Source organism: Numenius arquata, chromosome 11 (genome assembly GCF_964106895.1).
Source record: "Numenius arquata chromosome 11, bNumArq3.hap1.1, whole genome shotgun sequence".
Taxonomy (NCBI): Eukaryota; Metazoa; Chordata; class Aves; order Charadriiformes; family Scolopacidae; genus Numenius; species Numenius arquata.
Window position 1 is genome coordinate 11,140,760 of NC_133586.1, and position 20,246 is coordinate 11,161,005.

General features: G+C 45.3%; 1 protein-coding gene across 1 annotated transcript; it reads right to left on the reverse strand.

Annotated features, from left to right (window-relative positions):
* Positions 1 to 1,972: 1,972 nt before the first annotated feature.
* WHAMM (WASP homolog associated with actin, golgi membranes and microtubules) lies at positions 1,973 to 17,581 on the reverse strand. Its single transcript, XM_074155704.1, has 10 exons — positions 16,998 to 17,581; positions 13,517 to 13,690; positions 12,001 to 12,151; positions 11,311 to 11,480; positions 10,445 to 10,610; positions 9,293 to 9,480; positions 7,741 to 7,827; positions 7,561 to 7,656; positions 6,615 to 7,176; positions 1,973 to 3,269 (listed from the first exon to the last, which is right to left on the reverse strand). Exons 1-10 carry the CDS (start codon positions 17,541 to 17,543, stop codon positions 2,983 to 2,985), a joined length of 2,427 nt encoding a protein of 808 aa, XP_074011805.1. The 5' UTR covers positions 17,544 to 17,581; the 3' UTR covers positions 1,973 to 2,982.
* Between the last annotated feature and the right edge of the window lie 2,665 nt (positions 17,582 to 20,246).

Below are 20,246 nucleotides of genomic sequence, written 5' to 3' on the forward strand. Positions count from 1 at the left end.
CCTGAGCTCAAGTCCAGATTAAGGCCTCTCTCCTCTTGACACTTGTGGTGGCTTCTCTTGCGTGTCCCATCAACCCAGGGTAAACCAGCCTCAGGGTACTGGGGCCATTTCCTACCCGCCATCCCCTCTGTAGCCCGGTGCCAGCGGCATGGGACAGGTCATCGTCACCGAGAATCAAAAGGAAAATCTGAGGGTGATTCAGTAACGGGTTTTTTTCAGTCTTCTTACATTTGGGCATCTCTCAGAAAACGAGCTGTGGCTTCCCCTGCAGAGCAAACGGAGCCCCAGGCAGCGCAGCAGCGAGCTCCATCCATGGGCTGGCCACCGGCTCAGACCTCTCCCTGCCGCAGCGCGTCAGCCACTCCAGCAGCACCTCGGGGGCTGTGTCTGACCCGCTGTGAAAGATGGCCCGTGACAGAACCTCCACCACCTTCCCAGGCAATCTGCCCCTGCGCCTCTCTGCTCTCACTGTTTGTTACAAAGGTTTTCCTGCCGTTAACCTGATCCTTCTGGCTGTAATTTAAGCCTGTTATCTCCCTGTGAACACGCAGAACAAACTACTCCCCTCCTCTTTGCAGCAGCCTCTTAAGTATTTGAAAACTGCTCTCTCGCTTTCTCTTCTTTAGGCTAACGCCAGTGCTTTTGGTGTTTGCCCTGGTCATGCTTCTGACACCCAGGAGCGCTGGTGCCCCGGCAGCACCCACAGGCATGGCCAGGACCCCACCGTCGTCTCCAGGCTGTGCAAGGGCTGCTCTGCTTCCTGGGAGCCCAGTTCCCATCAGGGCTCATCTCTGCTGAGCAGCATCCTTCAGGCTTTAGTAGTGAACCAAGGGGCAAGGGTATTTGATAGAGGTGGACTCTGCCACGCCAACTAGAAAATTGCTGCAGCGCATTTTTCACACGGCAGGTCTGTTGGCCATATACCGCAAATGAAGTGGGCTTCAGAAAAAACTTCAGTTTCTGAGAGGGCTTTTAAGGAAGTTTTTCAGCCTGGGATGCTGAACACCTGAGATCAGCCCCTACCTGAGCTCCAGGTACGGTTCCAGAACTCCGGGTAGGAGAAATCACCGTCCAGTGTTGCTGTTACTCATACGGCCTCTCCTGGGTAAAGTTGCTGCTGTTAAACACACGAACACTGTAAGAGCTGTTGGAGAAATTGCAACCCACTTACTCTCTGCATACTTTAAACTGCTGCATTTAACTCCCTAGCACGCTAGCTGAGAATCCAACTGTAGCAACAAAAGGGCGAAGGGCTCTGCCCCGGACTCGAAGCTGCCTTTTGGCAGGAGGGACGGGGCCAGGGAAGGCAGCCGAGCCCCCGTGCCCTTTCCCTCGGCCTTAATTAACCACACTGATGAAGGGCACAGCTCGCACCGGGGCACCTCTCTCTCCCCCCTGCCCTCCCCGCTGCTGGCCGAGCACCCCCTCTGCCCAGGGTACCTTGAGGAAGGCATCTCCCCTCTCAAAGGACCAGGTTTTGTCCTCGGATCCAGTCTGCGGGAGGAATTCAGCGTTTGGGATGCTGAAGCCTGAATGTGCAAAGCTTACCTGTGCTGCTGACACTCTTGCCTCCGTTTGGCTTGATGACAGTGGACAAAAAAAAAAAAAAGGTTGGTTTTTTCCTGACTTCCAAATAGCAGTAGGTGCTGAAACAGTGAAAAATGAACCCCCAGCTGCTGCTTCTGCCTCTCGCATGAAAACTGTTGCATACATATTTACTGTGCTGATTAAACAGATCTGCTACTCCGCTGTAAAACAGGGAATTAAAGCACCATGTTTGCAATTCTGTTACCAAATTATAGTTCATAAATATTTGAGAAAATAAGGGCATTTATATGTACAGTTAGTGACAGAGCACAGATGCTGTACGGCTGCAACTTGCTATCAAAAACTGGAGTACCAGGGTGTAAGTAGTGCTTACTTCCCAGCAGCATCCGAAAATGAGAGCACTCTGAATCCACTACTTCTGTCAGGATATATTTTTATTAAAGGTCAGTATAAGCTCCACAAGAAACTTTGAATCATTTTTGTCACTATCTACCCAAAATAGAAACAGTCTCTAAATTGAATGTGGCTGAATTTTTAAATAGACAGGTTCTAGGCACAATACAAATATCTGCCATTTATAAGGCTATCAGGTAATATAAATTCATGAAAGTAGCTATAAACACGTATTGATGTTCCCAGTGGAGAAATGCAGCTCTGTATTACAGGGCTGGAGCCCAGAAAATATTATACACAATATTTTGGCTCGCTCTTTCATGCCAACAGTTCATTGTAAATGTAGACATATGAAAAACATTTAGCATCTAAAAATCCCCTATATTTAAGCCTCCTGCTAAAAAGTAAACTTTTCAGTAATTACTACAGCAGTGTTCATTTCAAACTTATGGTGATTTTTCCAATCAGCATTACCAAGCCTATTCATAACTGCACACTTTATAACAACAATAAATGAAGTATCCATGTAGCTACTTGAGAGTAGCTGTATCAGAAAAGCAAAACGTTAAAAGAATTTTCTGGACAATGGAGGTAGGAATGAGAGGTTCCAGATTAAGTTTTCCATTTTGCCTCTATCACCATGGATTTGGTTCAACTTCCATCTAACGAAATAGATTTTCAGTTAGTTTTTTCCTCCTTAAACTTTGTTGTGATAGCATTACCTACTGTGCTAGTAACAACCTAAATGATGTGTCTCAATCCAGCATTTTAGCTGTCTTCAGATGTGGTGAAAACTCTACATGGTTGAGTCAGAAATACCTATTAATGCAAGCATAAGAGTACTGGAGTATGATTTTTCATGCAAAAATAAGAATCTGAAGTTCCTACAGAAAGTCAACAGGATTCTTTTCCAAGACATTTTTGACTATGAGAAAACACACAATCACACTGTTCTTTCATTTTGAAAGGAACAGTCTTCTACAACATGCAAAATGAGACACACACCCTGTTCCAGTCAGTAAGTCTGTTACTCTGAATTCGTTAGCTGTCCCATTCTCCATTACTCTGATCATTGTTCTCCTCTTCTTCAGAATCAGCAGACACTTTTTTAATTCTCTGGATGGCTGCCTTAATGCTTCTCTCTAGCTCATTAGTGGATCCATTACTGACATCCTTCTCTGTATCTCGATTCACTTTCCTCAGTTTAACTCCCTGCCTTATGGCAGAGAGGATGCTGTCTTTTACAGAGGCATATGGATCTGGCGGTTCCACTTTATGAAGATGAACTTCACTGCGTTTTAGCGAAGCCAACACCTCATCCATGGAACCTGCAACAGATAAATCTGTTGTTACCAGAGGAACGAACAAGACAACCACACTCAGAGGTATAAAACCCTACCCAAGTGTTCAGGGTTCTTTCTTTCATCTTTGCTGGAGACAGAAAAAAAACTGGTTTGTTCTGGCACACACTCTTTCAAGCTTCTGCAACACCAGACTCTGGAACCGCTCTTAAAAAATAGTTAAAGCTTTTACGTCTTGAATGGAGAATCCAACACCTCTTCAACATTATACGAGGTTGTGTTTTAAGCAAGAAATTATACACAAGGCAGGATGCTTCTTTTTCATTACAACTTTATGGGGTTTCAAAAAAAATTCACTGAACCAAAAAATCTCTTGTATTCTGCATTAGAAACAATCTACTCTCCTTCCTACCTCGCTCAGATGCCTGCTGAGACTGCCAATTGCATTTTTGCTCAGCCAAGAGAAAAACAAAAGGATTTGAGCAGAAGGGCTTGAAACTGCACCACTGAAGTCAGTGGGAGCCAGATCAGGCCCTAAGCAGGCAGCTCTTTTCTGTACGGACTTAAAAAATAATTCCCCTTTTACAGCATGATTTAAATCTCAGGTGTACGTTTCTGAACTTCAGACCATAAAGGACACCACACTGAGAGAGCTTCCACAAGTTCCATTGATACACACCGTAATTTGTGTTTTACTCCTTCTGTTGGACTCTCTGTGGCTGCTGCAGACTGCCGGAGAGGGAGGCAGTTTCCCTGGACAGCAGTTGGCTCCTGCAGCCGCAGGTTCACACCATCTGTGCCTCACAGCTAGAAGTGTTCTTGCCACGCGCAGTGCACAAAAGGTTATGCGATTAACATCAAACACTCGAAATGTAACATTCTGCTAAATCCTATGGTACCTTCAGAGACTGAGATGCCAGAAAAGGATCAAGCATAGATCCACCCAGTTGTCTTACAAAGCCTTCAAGTAAGCCTTAAGTCTATTAATCAAGCGGGATGCCTGGTAAAAGACTAGTCAGACTAACAAATGATAAAAGAAGTTCCCCTTGGAAAGTATGTTAACACATTACAGACAATATTTCCAACACCAGAATACTAACCTCTCCTGGCTTTTCATGTGCAAAGACACGAGTAGCCCACAGGTAACTGAAAACAACCTGTTTATGAAGCTGTTTCAGTAAGTTCCTGTGGCAGTATTTTATCGATTACTATTACAGCAATTAGCATGCCGGTTTTCTTCATGAAATAGGTGTAAACAACCAACCAGATCTCTCCAATAAAACAGGATTTTTCTTAACCAAAAACAATGAAAGGACATCAATGTTAGGCTGTGAATGGTAGTAAATATTAGCTACTAGCATGGCTGTTCCAGCAGCAATCAGACTACTCTGGTGTACAACTCCTGCTGCTCACCAAAGCTGCTTCAGAGTATCTGCGGTGGAGTTACCCCATGGACTTCCCAGGCTGAAGCCTGTCACTGATCCACTGGATGCGCAGCAGCTTGGCATCGTAACTTGACTGCCTCAGCCCTTCAGCTCTCATACTTCCCCACACCTTGGAAGAACTGAAAATGCTGAACTTTGCTCGGGATTTCTGCCTGCGGTTTGCCTCTTAACTGAGAGGATACAAAGGCTGCTTAGATGTATTGTGAGTAGTCTGAAAAGGAAAAGGAATGTACCACATTTAAAGACATGCTTCATTCTAGCATAAGCTCCACTGTGAAAAATGACAATAAAAAATTGCTGCCTTCCAACTTAGATTAATCTCCCTGACATAGTAAAATTATCTGCTTGCTTTAGAGATAAAAATAAGCCTGTTAGCAGGATGTAACCAGTGCAGCCTCGGGAGCCTGCTGAGCTCTATTCTCATTCAAACTACTGTTTCAATTGCTGAGTTCAGCCTTCAATCACACCTGCATGATCTTGCTAACAAAGCAGAGGTGTAACTGAACAGGATTTTTGTCCTAGGAATGTCAGTATGCCAACGCTATCCATCTGCCTTTCAAATCCTGGTTGAATTTTGCATGAATGCTCTGAAGAAACCTTTATTTAGAAACCAAGCAAACTGTAAGTGGACACGGGCTGGGCAGACCTTAGAAATGCAAACAGCCCAACTGCGAGCTCTGGAGTACATAAATCATAAAGTGTAGTCTTACTACAACCACAGATTTACCCACAGTGGTCCTCTGACTGGACAGGTGATTAAACCTCAGTCAAAATATCACATTCGGTTCAAAAGTTGCAAAATTTCGGCAAGAACAAACCCAGTAATAAAAATTGCTTCTCACCAAACAACATGAATAAATCCCCTCTCCTTGGAATTTCTTCTGACACCTTCCTACCTATTACAGCAGTGGGATTTTCAGCATCATGAGAAAGGCAGGTCCTGACTTAAGATCTCCACAGAACTAGCAGTGCTGTGATTAAGCACGGTGCCATGGTTTCAGCTGGGACAGAGCCGAATTTCTTACTAGCAGCTGCTATAGTGCTGTTCTGGATTTGGGATGGGAAACAGCGTTGACAGCACACTGGTGGTTTTGGCTGTTACTCAGCAGTCAAGGCTTTTTCTGCTCCTCATCCCACCCCACCAGTGAGTAGGCTGGGGGTGCACAAGAAGTTGGAAGGAGACACAGCGGGGACAGCTGACCCCAACTGACCAAAGGCATATCCCATACCATCTGATGTCATGCTCAGTATATAAAGCTAGGGGAAGAAGACGGAAGGGGTGGAGACATTGGGAGTTACAGCATTTGTCTTCCCAAGTAATGGTTATGCACAATGGAGCCCTACTTTCCTGGAGACGGCTGAGCACCTGCCTGCCCACAGGAAATGATGAATGAACTCCTTGTTTTGCTTTGCTTGTGTGGGGGTCTTTTGCTTCACTACTTAAACTGTCTTTATCTCAATCCACGAGTTTTCTCCCATTTACTCTTCTGATTCTCTCCCCCATTCCACTGGGGGAGAGCGAACAAGCGGCTGCATGGTGCGTGGTTGCCAGCTGGGGTTAAACCATAACACACAGTTTAAACCTCTAAGGCTGTACTTAATAAATGTAGGATTCCAGCAGATTCAAGTTCAAATGTCCTAAAAGATTGATCTGTCCAATTTGACAGCACCTCCCTAAAAATGCTGAGTCACACACTCATGAGGACCCTGTGAAGTGCATCAAACAATACACAAATCATTGTTACTCATTTAACATCCTGAGTTATGGTCAGTGTTATCACATGTGGTTTCTTAGACTAAGCTTTCCAAGAGCTTTATTCTGTTGAGTAAGACTGCGCACTACTCCTGTCCAGAACCAGAGAGAGGGAGAGAACAGAGAAATAAAGGAAACAAAGAAAAAAACACCAGTCAACATGAGCCTTCTTACCTATGTAATTATTTATAGATCTCCTGGATGAGTCATCCTGTTTGTGCAGTGCAGGGCGCTCTGTGGGGCCATCAGAGCAAAGGGGAAGCGGCTTATCCTCTGATGATGATGGTGTCTTTAACTGGAGAGGTAAGGGGGGAGGTGGGGGAGGAGGGGGTAAAGGAGGAGGGGGTGGAGGAGGTGGTGGTGGTGGTGGGGAGGAGGGAGAGACCATCAGTCCTGGAGGTGGTGATGGTGGTGGGGAGGAGGACGGAGAGACCATCAGTCCTGGAGGTGGTGGGGAGGATGAAGAGACCATCAATCCCTTGCCGTGCTTTTGTTGCTCTGTGTCGCCATCATTAACAAATATCTGGACAGGGATATCTGCTGGGGTATTCTGATGTGAAGCTTTTGATTCTTTGGCTTCTACTAGCAGTATGCTCTTTGGCTGCTCTGGAGCTGCCCTTGCTCTCGACGAAGGTGGACAGGACAGTACCGCAACCTGCTGAGTGATGCTTCGTGGTAACTTGGGACTGAGAGGCTGGGGACGAGATGTTTTCAGAACAACATGAGCTGGACACTTCTGAAAAACAAATCATAAGGCAGGAGGTCACATCTCCATTGGACTGTCCAAAACATCAACCCCAAAGAAACAAAAAAAGCCACAGAGTACAGACCTCTCCCACTCACCCATTCAAGCAGAAAATTCAACCCTGAACAGGCTCAAATGACTATCAAGGTATTTCTTTCAAAGCCATTTCCTCACTTGCATTCTTTGCAACAGGTTCTGCATCTGGAAACTATATCCTTAGTGGATTTAATCCTTTTGAGTCATTACACACAATCCTCTTTTTAGGCTATCCAGATAGTGGTCTCTGGTTTGGACCATGCTCACACGTGAGCTATGGCTATTTTCTGATGCTGTATTTTGACACCAATTCAGACTACTGTAGTTCACAGTACTTGCCTCCCTGAATGTTTTCAGCCTCTCCAGTGTTTTCTGACGTTCCTGGCTTATCCAAGCTTTTTTCTTTTTCTCCTCCTCTTTTTGCTTGTCTCTCTTCTGCATTAGAATACAAGTAAGTGAGGATTAGTGTGTAAAAACAAGAAGCTGCCAGATTCTCCAAGACTGCTACTCGGTACTCACTATCTGTATACTGTGATGCTGCAGGAAGCGTTTTTTGTTCTCTTCTGCCTGTTGCAGTCTCTGCCGATGGCTTGCTTCACATTGATCCTGGTAGAACAGCAAAATTCATGCAACCCTTGGTTAGTTCACATTTACTGTTCACCATCTGTGCCATTAACTCCTGTGCAGAAGCCACTAAACAGCAACCAAGACCAAGTGCTTGACTGCGCCAAGAAGGATGGCTAAGCTCAACCAGTGGCAGATGTGAGACCCTGAGGGTGAAGCCTGTGGGACTCCTTCATGGCTAAAGCCAATGGGATCTTTTGTTCTCCTAATTAGTGTATAATAACCTATTAGGGTTATTCATGCTGCAGAGGAAATAGACCCAGATCTCAACTGATCCCTCTGTATTACATTTAGGTTTAAAAAAAAAAGAAGAAAGAAAAAAGAAAAAAAAGTAGAAGCAAGCTCTGAAGAAATTTCATCCAGGTACCAGCTGGAGGGAAGGGGTGCAAAGCCATGAGGAAGGCAAGAGGGAAGCTAGCAGGGCATTACAAAAATACAAGGCTACTTTCCCCCTGCCCCTATTTGCCATAGCTCACAAGTACAAAATCTGGGGAAGCAAAGGCACGGGAAGCACAACGAGTGCCTAACAGGGGTACCTTCTGTTAGTAACAAAGTGCCACAGAGAAGCTGCAGGCTTCAGTATTTTCTCTGGGAGTCGCTATTTGTCACTGTACGGCGGGGGATTATCCACATGGCTGGGTAAGCACTTGCAAATCATCTGGCATTTGGCATTAGTGTTATACAACCAACAGACAGCAATTAAATGAATGAAAACAGAAGCAAAGGAAGCATCTGCCAAGGAAGCAGTTGCAAGCAAGAGACAATGATGCTCACAAAACATTTCCAATGTCATTCCCATTTTGTCCAGGCTAGTGAGGGGTAAAAGGCCAGATAGACTTGAGCTTAATCTCTGGTCTCTGCCCCAGCAGAACTGTGCAGGTGTAAGGTGAGCTCAACTCACTGGGAAGGCTCATGAGAGTCAACTGTGGTCTCACTTGTCTTCCTAGTGCTCTGTTGTGAATGGGAAGCAAAGGAAAAAACTGCCCTTTGCACAGAACTGAGAGGCTGGAGAGAGAACTGCAGCAGTTTAATTTCCCCTCCCTCCCATTCAAGGGTAAAGTATCACTGTGTGGGTTGTTCTGTCACTGCAGCTTCCCTCATTGTAGGCCAGGTTTCCTCCTTTACTGCAGCTGCTTTGTAAAACTCTGCCAGGGGAAAGCTCCAGCTGATCACAGCAGGGCTCTGGTAAGGTTTGGCTGATAGGGGAACACCTCCTGGGTCATCCATGTAAGTTTGTGCTCTCTTAGTAAACCAGAGAGGCACTTGTACCACACAGTGGAGTCTAAAGCTTAAATCACATTGCCCCTCTTTCTGTGTGGCGGCCTCAGCACTGAGTCACGTATCATCTTGCATGCTCCACCCAATGCTTCCCTAGTTGTTTCCTGTCCATCCCTCATAAGTCAAGATAGCAGCTAAAGAAAATGCACATCTCCAGGACTGCATTTACTTTTTTGTTCCTGAGGTAGGCTCTCCTCGCACAGACAGTCCCACGCTTTGTCTCCAACTGCTTAGTCTTCTGCCTCAGCATCGTCATTTCTGACAAGTTAGCGTAATGTTGTCCCATTGTCTGTTCAATGACCTTGAGCTCCTCAGGATTTTCACATGTATCATAGTAAACAACTTCATCCTGTTTCTCTAAAAAGGCATTTGGCATTTTTTTAAAAAACCAAAAATTGCCACAGTTATTTAAACATTTAAAGAACTAATGACATTTTGAAAGCCACTGAAGGCAGTGAGTGAGTTAGTAGAAAGTATAATGCTCCCGAGCCGAGCTTGGTCCTTCAAAGTCTTACGCAAACATGTGACGTTACTCACAGGGGCGCTTTGCAGGATCAAATTTATGCTATTAGCATTTGTTGTTGTTTAGCTTCCTCTTTCAAATGTCTCTCTGTGCTTTAACTCCTACCTTCACCGATTGGAGTTTTCCTGGAAAACTGAAGACTGTTCCGATCAACACTGGGTGACTTATTTTACTATTTACCAGGTTTTCATTATGCAACAAGGAGGAACAATGTTTACTTCACAGTGTACACAGTCATAGAGAATTCATAAGCACAAATGAGCATAACAAGACTAGTGCCTAATTTGGTCATAAATATGTTACAAAGAGACACTGGAATATAGCAGTACTGAAGTACCATCTAACTATAATCACCTCTTCTTGTTATTACAGGATGTTGCAATTCCTGTATGTTAAACTACAACAGCTTTGTGATGAATTTCAGGGCCCATTTCAGCAGGTCATGATATCCACAGTTTCTACGCATAGATCATGTAACTATAAGCACGGTCAAATATTTTCAATATAAGTTATTCCATATGCTAAATCAGTGCATGCACATATCACAGCTGCTGCCAAGATGAGCTACCAGTGTTGGTTTTTTTAAAAACTTGTATTATCAAATTAATGCCTAGTTAGTCAGAAGACAAAATACCAGATTGTGCCACAGCATTGGTGTTTTCCAACGATGCTTTCTACTATCAAGACCTGAGCAGTAACAATCCTCCTTTTTTATTTTTATTTTTTGTTAAGTGAAAACAGAGCAGGCTATATCACTCCTGTGTTTTGGATACGTGTTTAATATTTGTTTATTCTTACCTTTAATATGTCTCCTTAAAGTGTCCAACTGTGCGATAAGCAGCATCTCTTCATGTTTCAATACTTCAAGCTGTACATTATATAATTCCAGCTGGGTTTCATAATAGTGTATTTCCAGCTCCTCCACTACAGTTAGGTTCTCTTCTTGTTCACTGAGGTTCTCCATCTGTATACCCCCAAATAGAAAATAAAACACATTAATAACAAAATATGCACACATGAAACATGCATGGATGCACAAATACCTGTACAGAGCCTGGCCTAAAGGGCAGCTGCTTAGGTGCTGTGGTATGGAAAGCACAGAACTTTAGAAATGGCTCGGAGCAGAAACTCGGAGGAGCAGAAAGCCTTATTAACATGAAGTGTAATTTTACCTTAAGTCTACCAGGAAAGACTTCCATAACAATCTGCACAAATAATACTGCTCCTGAAAACAATTATATATGGTGCATTACACTACTCTTGGAAAATAAATGCCAGGTACTCATAGCAGCAGTTATATAGCATCAAATCAAGATCAGAAGATTAAAATTAAATAAGTATCTTTATTTTGCAGTGTCCTCTGAAAATAGTATCTGTCTTTATCTCCCTAAAACTAACAATTTTAAAGGTTAATATCACAAATGCTAACACAACACTTGAACTATAAAAGCACGCATCTTAACCTTTGCTAAGTGTCCTCATATGTGCAGGAGCAATTTTAAAAAACTGGAGACATGCATTTTTCCATAACTTAAAACCATGTTGAAAACCTAAGCTGTTTCATAGACAAAGACTTTGACAGTTTACTCTCATGACCACTTTGGTAGGTTTTGATCAGCCCTTCAAAAACCAGTGACAGAAAAGGAAACTTTTGAAGGTCTTACATTTTTCTGAATGCCAGCTCTCTTCTGCTTCAGGCACAACTCTCTTGCCCGCAGATGTTGAAGGGTTTCTTTAGCTAACACACATTTCAGGTTTTCTAGTCGTGGCAAAGCTGATGCCCAGGTGGTTTTACCAAATCTTTCCTGATCTTGTTCCATCTGTTTGTGCATTGCTGCAGATTAGAACATTGAAATAAGAGATGAGAAATGCAGAGTACAAATAGCCCTTTTGTGTTTCTACTATAGCTGCAGTACTAAAAATGTTGATGCTGTTAAACAATTTCTGAAGCTTCTTTACAAATTAGAAAACTAAAAGGTTGAATTTATCATTTTATACAAGTAAGTAAAATACTTCATTGTACCACGGAAACATGCCTTAACAGTTACGCAGTGATCTACTCAGTTAACATGCTGAAATCCTTGAGGCTCACATATTAAGCGTTAAAAGCGTGCATGGTTTTTGTTCAGAGGTTTGCAGCCATAACTGTCAGGCCTTGATAATGTTTGTGTGCAAGCCAAATGCAAGTTGTAAGCCAAACTGGTTAAAAGATAAGTGAATAAAATGCTGCTTAAGCTGGACGTTCATCCTAACCTCAGGGTCTGCAGAGAGAGACCAGCAAAGGTGATAACAAGAGCTCTCAATCCCCCAAGTCAAGTATTTACACAACCTTTTGTGTAAATCATTCTGATTACCTGCCAGAGCCTTTGCAGTTTCCTTGAAGTAGTTCACAGTGATATCCTGAATGGAGCATACAGCACTCTCAGCTCGCTTAGTCCATTCCTCGGCATCTTTCTGCAAAGCTGCTACTCTTTTAGGCCCCAAATTACCATACTGCAAAGATTTCTGCAAGGAGACAAAACTCTCAGTTGCCAAATGGTTACAACAGTAGTGCAGCCCATATTATGCTACACTTGGAGACGTTTCAAGCAAGGCAGAGCACAGTGGCAAACATGACCTTCCCCTCACCTGACACAAGGCAAATCACTACTCATGTATGTGTATTGCCTTGTTCTTCATTCTCTGGGCTAACTCAGAGCCTTTGTTCCCCAATTATGACTTCACGCTTAACTTTGGATTAATTTACTTCTTAAGATATTTTTAAACTATCATCTTAAACATCATGTCCAACACAAGTGTTTTTAGTTGTTACTAAAAGTAACTCAAAACCACTCTTCTACGTGCAATGTTCTCTTCTATTTTTCCCCACGTGTTGACAGCACATTGCACTCTCAGGTTCTCCGGGTTGGCAGTTCTTTCACACAGGAACAGTGATATAGAAAAGACATGTAAGAGAGTATTCTCAAGTCCACGAAGTGTACATGGGTACAAGACTAGTATTCAAATATTTTTTAAAATAATTAGATATCAAGTGAGCCTAAATATCCCTTAGAAGTTGTTTTATATGGAAACAATCTTTCTGTTTCATCCATTCCAATTTTCACTTAAATTTTCAGTACAGCATACGGGATATTTTATCTTCACAGATTTAGACTTTCAGTATCCAAGAACCTTAGTCTAAACTTAAAACTGTTCTGCTCTTTTCGAGAACAGCTCATTTCAATTTTCACAGACTATTTAAGGAAAAATCAAAATAGCAGATGGCTGTCTTTTCCAGGGGCATCACAGCTTTCAGTATGTGCTTCCAGTTTAAGATGCACATAAAATTAAACGAATAGTGATAACGAACATGTTTTAATCTGTACTTCCAGCAGGTTGTAGCAGCAATAGGAAATTGGTTTATGTGGTAAGGTGTCCTTTGCCTTCTGTTCTACCACCACAACTGAGCTAACCTGGCGCATCAGCATTGCTGAGGGATGGCATTCTCAATGCCACAAACCACCCCACTGAAGGTGGCACAATGAACGCTACTTGGATCTCTGTAAATTCAGCCTACCAGAGACTAAGCCCCAGAGAGGTGGAGCTTCTATGTTTTCCTTTTAATTCCTGAAAGCAGAGGGAAGTGAGACACTGGTGGGAAGACAGCTGCAGTGTTATTCAAGCCAATACCATGGACTCTCAGATCTTCTGAGAGTGATTCTGCCTTAACTCTGAATTTCTCAGTCGCGTTTGGTGGCTTGGCAGGGGAAAAAAAGAAGCAGGTACAGACAGAAGTAGGGAATGTTAAGTGATTTAAGTCTTAACTGCTCCAAGAGCTGCTGATGCCCTACTATATAACTTGGCCTTTCACTTTTGTAAAGGCAGACCTACCAGGATTTCCAGTTTGTAGAGTGTTGCCAGCTCTCGCATATCTCTGAAGGGCTGCAGTAAATACTGGTAGAATTGTGTTGCCATGGTGACCAAATCCTGATAAGCTTTGTCTTCTTCTTCATAAACCTTCATCAAAGCCACCATTGTGTCAGCATTTTTATGCTGCTGAAGGACCTAGTGGGATAAAAGGTAAATCAGACTTGGATGCTTTACATCTGTGTGTGCTGATGAGCTTTGGTGGAAAGGACCTGCCCTTTGTCATTCGATGAACAGACAAGGCTTCCCACTGCACAGGAGGTGTATCCCAGACATCCAGCAGCCACAGTCACCCCTAGCTGGAAATATCGTTAACACCAGACTGTTAAAGGCACTAATTGCTGCATATTGCACTGGGAGACTGCAAGGAGACTCACGCCTAGGGCTTCCACCACAGAAGTTCCAGTAGCTGTGTGCAGATGACTTGGTCGCTGCTATTTATAGACACATAAGGGAAACTGGGGAAGTCTGCGTACTGGAAGGACAAATAAGGTATTCTAAAACTAGCTCTGGCATTGCTTCCACAATTACTAAATGCCTGCTAATATGAAAGGAGTTTCTGGATCCAGAATTTCTGACTGTGGGCATAGAAAAATCAGATTGCCATTTGAAAATAAGAATCCAGAAACAGATTTCTCCTCCTGATATACCCTGCAGTTAAATTCCTTTAACATTTGTATAATTTATAATAGTTTATTCTAATCTCAGTTCCAGTGATACTACACTTTGTAACTTGTAACTCTCCCACGGACCACTTGCCTTTCTGATACACTAGTCCTTTCTTAAGGTCTTTATTTGCTTCTGTGACAAAATACAAAGTTGGAAACTTCCCCTCAGTTACATTTGTTTACTGACACCAATCAAAGCTTCAAAGATTCTTCTTTGACAGCAGCTAGCTTAGACCACGGTGTGCTCTGTGTGCCAGGATAGCGTGAGCCAGCTGAGAGAACAGAGCAAAGTTCCACAGAGAAACACAGACCTTCCTGGAAGGACAGTGTTTGCTCTACAGCTCTGTGAGGATGGACAGGAACAGAGGATGTTTGGTGCTACAACAATGAGAAAAAGTATTAGAAACATAAGCTTGATTGTGTTGCAACTGGAAAGCACTGGAATTAAACCATCACCTTTGCTCTTGCCAGCTGAGTCTGGGTAAGATAACAGGAGTGAAGTTCCCAGCTGTGGAGGCATTTCCACAGGGAAAATCTGTGGAAGTCAGCTCAAGGGCATTTCCCACCCTTCAGGCCTGGCACGGGCAGGATGGGGGAACAAGAGGATCTGAATGGCACCATTTCTGATAATCCCAGAAGTCCTGTAGCCCCTTCAGCTTCCCCAGGAGCTCACGGTAGCTCAGACACAGTCCTAGGGCCCTGCAGCAATTTAGCAGTCTGCTTTTTCCCCCACTATCAAAGCCAAATAGAAACACAGTACTTCACTTTCTGGTTCCCATATTCAAAGCAAGCAGTGAGGGTCATGCTGCTCCCGAGGATGTTTCTAGCGAGTAGAGGGGAAGCATTAGTTAAATTTTAAAGCCAACTCATGACAAAATTATTCATTACAAGGGTTTGGTTCTTTTTGTTCTCTGTTTTAAACTAAAAACCTTGCTTTTACAGAATCTGATATTCTTTTCATAGAATTTTGGTTCGCCATTAGCCCAAGTGACTTCTGTGGTTGTTGTAACAGTATTGCTCTTAGTTTTCTTCTTTTGTCTTTGAACATACACACACATAAAAAGAAGTATTTACACAGTACTACTCTCCTCCATCTTGTACTGGTACCTTCTGCATTCTTCAAAATTAATTTCCTGGCCCAGAGGATGAAGTATTTGAGAAGGACATAGATATAAAAAGGAAAGGATGCTCTGATACCTAAGGCTAGTTTAGTGCCAGAAGAGGCAAGTTTTACTTCTTGGATCTTGCATAACTTGGTCTAGACTGCAATATAATGAATTTATGTCCCTGTTAGGCCTGCAAATACAGGAACACTCTATAGCATGTTTAGCCATATCTAAAATATAGTTGGAAATACCAGAATAACTGCTACTGAGTTATGCCTAACTACTAAATCCCAAACTGCCACATGGTTGTACACGCCTGTGCTGCCTGCAAAAGATCATGGTGGCTAGAAAGTACTTCTAACTGGGCCATGACCTGTTACGGTCAGTTACAGCAACTGTAGTCCTTTTATACAACATTGTGCATGAACTTCATGGAAACTAAAGTTGTGTTTTTAAAAACAGTGTTTTTCTGAAACAGTAGTGTCGTTACAACTGTTAACTAGTGAAATAGCAAACAGAAGGCTAAAGCCAACTGTCTCAACTTTCCCCCAAAGCACGATCATTTTCATAAAACACCTTTCAGCTTGTTTTGCCAGGAAATAGAGTGCAAACATACTGCAAGAAAAGTATAGCAGCAACACACTGGTAATCTTAAAGTATCTATAACCCTTGTTTTAACATGCCAACATCCTATTTGCAAGCATGTTACTAGATACTATCCTTTGAAGTCATGCTTATAAGGTGGAGGGGGGGAAATCAGGAACACAAGAAGAAACTTATGGTACTAAAGGTAGAAAGGGCTAAAATAATCACTAGTTCATACAATAATTAGGCCAGAATCTGACACTTAGAAAAGACATACCACAATTTCTGACTACAAAACACCTATCTGGCATAGGTCCATGGCTTAGCTTGGTTTTAATAAAAAACTTGACTGAGAATCCCTCAGTTACAGGAATCACTGCAAACAGGCAGCCAGAGACCTTCACAGGGAGGTGAGAAAATGAGAGCATGATTGTTCTCTCCCTTTTGGTTACCACTCAACCCATTGCACAACCCTGCCGGATATTTTTAGCAAGGTGTTTTTGTAGGAGCACTTGCAGCTTAAGTAAGCACCCCAATGTCTTACAGTGACTGCCCACCCGGAGCCGGCTTATTCCCCACTCAATAAAGTGGTCCTTACAAAGACTGATGACGCTCAATGCTTGGGAAAATTGACCTGGAGGTTTCCAGACAACCAAAAAAGTGTTTGTGTTAGCACTACTCTGAACACCGGACAATGCTAACAGCAAAGTGACATTAGTGACTTGGTCACCCTTGTTCACATTATCCAGTGCAAGTCTGACTTAAGCGAGTGAAGCTCTTGTGGCAGAGGCTGCCAGTCTTAAACACACCTCCAGGCTGAGCAAGAGCTGCTGAACTGAGGCTCAGAGAGGAGCACCTGCGAGTCCTGTTGAAATCGGTCCTACACCGAGGGGAACCTGCTTCTCCCTGCATGGGAAGCAGGGGTAGCACTGCAGCACCCCCACCCCGCACCCCCCAGGTACAGCCCCAGGCCAGGCCAGAGGCGCCTGCTGCCCCCCTCAGCGGGGCTGGCCCAGGCCACTGGCCCCCCCAGGCCCCGCCGGGGGCGGCCCCTCCGCGCCCCCCGCCCGGCCCCGGGGCCCGTACCCGCCGCAGGGCCTCCTTGGCCCGGGTCAGGTGGCCGCGCAGGGCCTTCCCGCGGAACTCGTGGAGGCTCTCGAAGTACTCGTCGTCGCGGCGGCGGTCGGAGGCGAAGAGGGTGTCCAGCACCACGCGGCCGCCGCAGAGCTCCAGGGCCCAGCCCAGGTACCGCTCCAGCTCCCGGCACAGCTCCTGCACCTCGGCCTCGTCCGGCGCCGCCCCACCGGGGAACAGCACGGCCCAGAGCCCGCCGGCGGCGGAGGCGCCGGGCAGTGTGGGCGGCATGGCAGGGAAGGCGGGCTCCAGGCGCGGGCAGACGGCCGCCAGCTGCCGGTGGACGCCGCGCAGGGCCGGTGCCGAGAAGAGGCCGGCCCAGCTCTGCGGGGCCTGCGCCGCCGCCGCATCCTCCGCCCGGCCGTGGCAGGTGACGGCGAACGCGCCCTCCACGCCGTTCCAGGCCACGAGGAAGCGGAGCCGCGGCGGCCGAGGCTCGGCGAAGGCGGTGTCCCGCACGGCCACCCACCCCTCCAGGCTGTCGGGCTGCGGCTCCATGATGGCGGCAGCGGGGCGGCCCCGGCCGAGCGAAACAGAAACCCACCGGCCGGGGAGGTGTCACGCGCACCCGGCGAGGGGGCGGGACCTTCGCGGCGCGTCACAGGCATCTCGCCGACCCATTGGCCGGCCGGGGGGCGGGGACAGGGCGTGGCTGCCGGGGGTGGGCGGGGCGAGCGGCGCTCACGCAGCCGGCAAGAAAATAAATGAGAAAATTAAAAGAGTGGGAGGCGGGGCTCGTGCCACGCACGCGTGAAGGAGGGGAGAAAAAAAGCTTGGTGAAATGAGCGGTTGTTGCTGTGAAGGGCGGTGGGCGGGGTGCACGAGACACAGGCCCGGCGGGAGGAGGAGCGGCCTTGCCTCAGGGCCCCCGCCATGTCGCAGGATGTTTAAGTTGGGAGGGTCACAGAATCGCCTAGGTTGGAAGGGACCTTTTAAGATCATCTAGTCCAACCAATGAAAAAAAAAAAAAACAAAAAAAAAAAACAAAAAAAAAAAACAAAAAAAACCACACACACACCCCACCACACCACCCAACACTAATCCATATTCCCAAGCAAGGGAATACCAAGCAAGGGCCTTAAAGATCATCGCATTCCACCCCCCCTGCCATGGGCAGGGACACCTCCACTAGAGCAGGCTGCTCAAAGCCCCATCCAGCCTGGCCTTAAACACCTCCAGGGATGGGGCATCCACAACTTCCCTGCGCAACCTGTTCCAGTGCCTCACCATCCCCACAGGAAAGAAATTCTTTCTCGCATCTGATCTAAATCTCCCCTCTTTCAGTTTAAAACCATTGCCCCTTATCCTATTGCTACATTCCCTGATAGCGTCCCTCCCCACCTTTCCTGTAGTCCCCTCTAGGTGATACCTAGGGCAGATTTTATGTAGTTTATAAACGGTTATTAAACTGTAGAGAATCTTCTTTTAGAGAAGAAATGTAGCTATTTTAGTAGCCACCCCAAATGGTTTCAAGGACTTAGTAAGATAAGCAAGGATGTATATGGCCCTGAGAACATGGTGACCTAAGACAGGGATGCAATAAATACGGTCATTGTCTGACAAACAGGTGGTAGCAGGGAGGTCATTAGTTTTAATGAGCAATTAAGCAGTTAGGAGGTTTTGCCAACATGAAAAGTGAGCCAAAGGACAGGTGAAGAAGATGAAGATGGAGGAAGAAACAACCCTCACTCAAAATGAGGACCACCAGAAGGCACAACTACGCATGCCCAAAACCTTATTATGAGATGTAAATGAATTCTTGGGAATGTAATGAATATGCTAATGTTTTCTTGGAATTACACTGAATATGTATACCTGTTGTGTATAAATTTAATTTGACAACCGGTGTGCACAATAGGAGGAGCTATCCCCTGTGCACCCAGCGCCTCAATAAAGAATGCCTGCTTTCTAAACTTTAGTTTGAGTCTTAGAAATCTGCCAGTTTGCGGTAACATAGGTACTGAAAAGGGCTCTAAGGTCTCCCCGGAGCCTTCTCTTCTCCAGGCTGAACAACCCCAAATCTCTCAGCCTGTCTTCATTGCAGAAGTGTTCCAGCCCTCAGAGCATCTTCGTCACCCTCCTCTGGACTCGCTCCAACAGGTCCATGTCCTTCTTATGTTGGGTGCCCCAGAGCTGGGCACAGTACTCCAGGTGGGGTCTCACCAGAGTGGAGTAGAGGGGCAGAATCATCTCCCTCACCCTGCTGGCCACGCTGCTTTTGATGCAGCCCAGGATGCGGTTGCCTTTCTGGGTGCGAGCGTGCATTGCTAGCTCATGTTGAGCTTCTCATCAACCAACACTGCCAAGTCCTTCTCCTCAGGGCTCCTCTCAGTCCGTTCTCTGCCCATCTTGTATTTGTGCTTGGGATTTCCCCGACGTACATACAGGTCCCTGCACTTGGCCTTGTTGAACTTCATGAGGTTTGCATGGGCCCACCCCTCAAACCTATCCAGGTCCCTCTGGATGTCATCCCTTCCCTCCAGTGTGTCAACCGCTCCACACAGCTTGGTGTCGTTGGCAAACTTGCTGAGGGTGCACTCAATCCCAACATCCATGTCGCCAGTGTCACCAGCAATGGTGTAGAATAGCACCGGTCCCAGTACTGACCCCTGAGGAACCCCCTCCTCCCCTCTCACCATGTGGACATTGAGTCCTTGACTGCAACTCCTTGAGTGCAAATTTTTCTGTGCCTCCTGGTGCTCATCCTTAAATCAAACTCACTTCTGAGGTCATCATGCTTATTACACTGCCTAAATACTGCCTCTGAGGGGAGCGGGGAGCAAAGGGGGGTTTATATAGCATGTATCTCTTTTCCAGGCCTTATGTGCGAGGCTGAGTGTCATTCATGGTAAACAGAACGTTATATTCTACTCTTTGGAAGCAAAGCTGACACTACTAATTTTTGAACAAATTCAGGCCTGCAAGATAGTCTTGCTTAACAGCATAAGGGCAAAAATAAGTTCTCATTTGAAAAATTTATAAAATCTGTCTGACAGCATAAATGTTAACATTTCAGCAAAGGCTACCTCATTTATGTGAAAACATTTCTGCTCTGATCTCACAGATGATAGAGGCACTGTCAGCGGTAATGAGATCAGGACTACATGGGTAATTAACTTGTAATTCCTTACTGAAACAGCAAACAATTGCACTGCTAGAAATGTGAGAAAATGACACCAACTTTAATTGGAAAAGGAGGGA